Here is a 3,681-nt window from a genome sequence, read left to right as displayed (position 1 = left end):
CTGGTCATAGTGAGTAGAGAATTTTTCTGATATCTACAATGACATTGTGCTTAGAGTAGAAGCCTTGAATGGCTCCTGAATGCCCTGGAACAAAATATCAAGCAAGAGGAACTTTACTGAATTTTTTTTTATGTAGGTCCCTAAAGGTTTTGCCTGTGTGAAGATGGACTTTCCACTGGATGACCATGGTGAAATCTTATACAGTCAATCTATTTCACCAAGGAAACTTACTATGGTGGAGATAACTATTGTCACAAGCTCACTGGCCCATATGGTCCTAGTGGCTCCACTGAAGCACAACAAGATTTGGAACTTCATTTTATGGTAAGGAAAATTATGAAGATGCTTCAGGTTTAATTGGCTTGTCCCATGAAATTTGGTCCAGATGGCAGAAGTACCACCTGGCTTTGTTTGAGGTAGTCCTGGGAAGCAAACAAAACCTTCTGCACAGTTTGTGCTGGCTTACTGCTTAGTTCCATTTTCAGATGAGGATGAGCAGTTGTTTCAGGTGTGCTCACTGCCAGACCCATCAGGGCTTTCTGACTAAACTCCATGCTGGCATAGTCACACAAGAGTGGGACTTCCGTGGAAATGGTGTCTTCTTCACTTGTCACTGCTTCTGCAGGGATTTCTTCATGCCTTGGACTCATGTCTATGCTATTGCTAGGTTTTTCTGACTGGGAGGTGTCATGCCTGTTGTCTTCTCCACCATCTGTGGAGAGGTCTAGCGTCAGAGGAACCTTTGATTCATGCTCTATGACGAAAAGGCTGGTGGTATCATTGTCTGACAGGGCCTGAAGCAGTGGCCTTGAAACATGTTTCCAATTAGTCTGTGAGAGAAAGCAAGAAAGAAGAATAACATGCTAATTAATCCATTTTAGCTCATCTTTGGTTTTAGAAATATGACTGAAAATACCTAACTTAAAGGACCATCTTCTCTGGTCCCATAGTATTTAATCAGTTTTTCTTGCTTTTATGTTTACTTGACACCAAAAGTAGTGATGATAAAATGTAAGCCTCATGATGTGCTGTTCTGAGAACACAGCTTTCAAAAAATTTAGCAAACATATTACGATAAAAAGGCAGAAATTTGAACAGCAGCCAGACAAAATTAAGCTGTCAGCTGCTATGAACAGTTTGTTATTAAACTTCATGCCATGCTGTGATCTGAGTATACCTGGGGTAATAAGTTTTTTGCAAATTCTGGATGGTTAAATGGAGAACAGTTGGTAAGACCAAGCTCCCTTATTTTCCTCCTAGATTATTCAGTGTTTGTCATAATGGTTTTTAAATTATGGGCAGGATGGTATAGCTATTAGACATTTTTCTTTCCTTTCCCCCTGCCTCCCTGTCCCCATCTGCTCTAAACTTGTTTACACAGGGCTTTTGTGTAAGAAATAAGTAAGTGTGCATTGTTTTTTATTTTCTTTCTTCTTACAAGTTGTGATCTGACTGAGAAATGAGAATGTTGTTCTTTGAAGTCTCAGGAATACCAAATAAAATACCTCTCTTTTTCTCTTGTAATGGGATAAGTAGACATCACTACATGGTTAACTTCTGCCTTGTTTTGAATAAAAATGTGTATGATGTGTGTGATATGTATGGTCATGATCATATTTTTTTATGAAGAGCAGCTTCCAAAGCTACCAAATCTGAAATAGGTTTTATGTCTACCTGGACTTTAGTAAAGCATGTGATACCATTTCCCACAGAATTCTCCTGGATAAACGGGCTGCCCCTGGCTTAGGCAGTTACACTGTTCATTGGGTAAAAAACTGCCTGGATGGACAGGCTCAGAGAGTGGTGGTCAGTAAAGTCACATCCAGCTGGTGTTCAGTCACCAGTGCTGTTCCCCAGGGCTCAGTACTGGGGCCAGTGCTGTTTAATATCTTCACCAATGATCTCATGGAGGGCACCCTCAATCAGTTTGCAGGTGACACCAAGCTGGGTGGGAGTGCTGATCTGCTGGAGAGCAGGGAGGCTCTGCAGAGGGATCTGGGCAGGCTGGATCATGGCTGAGGCCAATGGTGTGAGGTTCAACAAGGCCCAGTGCTGGGTCCTGCCCTTGGGTCACAACAACCCCAGGCAGCTCCACAGGCTGGGGCAGAGTGGCTGCAAAGGACCTGGGGGTGCTGCTGACAGCAGCTGAACATGAGCCAGGCTGTGCCCAGGTGGCCAAGAAGGCCAATGGCATCCTGGCCTGGGTCAGCAATGGTGTGGCCAGCAGGAGCAGGGCAGGGATTGTCCCTCTGTACTGGGCACTGGTGAGGCCACACCCTGAATCCTGTCCGGTGCTGACCTCTCAGTTCAGGAAGGACGCTGAGGTGCTGGCGTGTGTCCAGAGAAGGGCAACAGAGCTGTGGAAGTGTCTGGAGCACAAGTCCAATGGGGAGCAGCTGAGAGAGCTGGAGGTGTTTAGCCTGGAGAAAAGGAGGCTCAAGGGGGGACCTTATCACTCCCTACAATTGCCTGAAAGGAGGAAGTAGCCAGGTGGGGGGTGGTCTTTTTGCTTAGGTAACAAGTGACAGGATGAGAGGAAATGGCCTCAAGTTGTACCAGGAAAGGTTTAGATTGGGTATTAGGAAGAATTTCTTCTCTAAAAGGGTGGTCAGGCTGTCCAGGGATGTGGTGGATTCACCATCCCTGAAAGTGTTTGGAAAAAGTCTTCCTGTGTCAGTTGGAGACATGGATCATTGGTGAACTGGTTAATGGTTAGACTTGATGATCATGGAAGTCTTTTCTAAACAACACAGCAATGCTAGGATTCTGTCTGAAAGAGGCAATAGGCAAAATATTCTCTACCAGGCATGGTTAATACAAACTTCATTTTCTTTGACAGTTGCTTTGTTTCTGCAGGAAAAGTTAAAGGCTTTTAAAATTAATATATTTTTCTTTTATGCATTTTATGTCAAAATGGCACTGTGGTTCATAAAGCCTACTTGTCCTTTCTGTAGCATGCAGTCTCAGCGTGTTTCACTTGCAATTCTTCATTGCAAAATGGCTACCTGATGACTAGCTCTGAACTCATCACTTCTTTAGCTGCATTTAGGTGGAAGAAAGCAAGTGAGGAAGTCCTGATCTGGAATATGAAAATTCCTACTTGCTCTGTTAGAGGAAGCAATGTTGGTGTTCAGCAAAACTTCTGATTATCAGCTGACCATCAGGGTCTTCTGAAATACTGTTTCTGATTACTTCACTCTGTATCCCAGTTCTGGACAGTAGATACCTACCTAGCCAATGCCCAAAATTTGATGAGATAGAAGTCTGCTTGTAAAAGCTTGTGAGAGGAACTACTAGATTGTCAAGTGCCAACGTAAGTTCAAGTCTTCCAGAAAAAGATATTTATAAAGGAAAACAGTACTAATTTCTGATACAAAAACACAATCATAGGGGGTCTGAGACTTTAGAGATAAACTTAGGTGTTCTAAAAGGACTTTTAGTATCAGATGTCACCAAAACTGCAGCAGAAATCTTGCTAAAAGTGGGAAGGCAAGAAGGTGAAGATACAAATAGGTCCACTAATAGGCAAAAGTGGGTAATGTGGTCTCCAGCAGCTGATTTTAATTGCTGTATTTTTTCCTAACAGCTGGCTGATTTTCCTACTTATTTAGTGCTGAAATTCAGGTATACTTACAAAATAAATGGGAAAGCTGTGGGCAAGATGTGAGCATGCTGCTGAAC

General features: G+C 43.1%; 1 protein-coding gene across 1 annotated transcript in view; it reads right to left on the bottom strand.

Annotated features, from left to right (window-relative positions):
• Positions 1-353: 353 nt before the first annotated feature.
• Positions 354-3,681, bottom strand: part of LOC102045601 (interleukin-6 receptor subunit beta-like) — a 30,387-nt gene continuing 27,059 nt past the window's right edge. The window contains exon 15 of the mRNA XM_031063868.1: positions 354-830. Within this exon, the coding sequence (XP_030919728.1) occupies positions 354-830 (477 nt within the window). The remainder of the gene's footprint in view (positions 831-3,681) is intronic.

Source organism: Geospiza fortis, unplaced genomic scaffold, assembly GCF_000277835.1.
Source record: "Geospiza fortis unplaced genomic scaffold, GeoFor_1.0 scaffold397, whole genome shotgun sequence".
Lineage (NCBI taxonomy): Eukaryota > Metazoa > Chordata > Aves > Passeriformes > Thraupidae > Geospiza > Geospiza fortis.
This window is presented reverse-complemented; position numbering and strand designations above follow the sequence as displayed.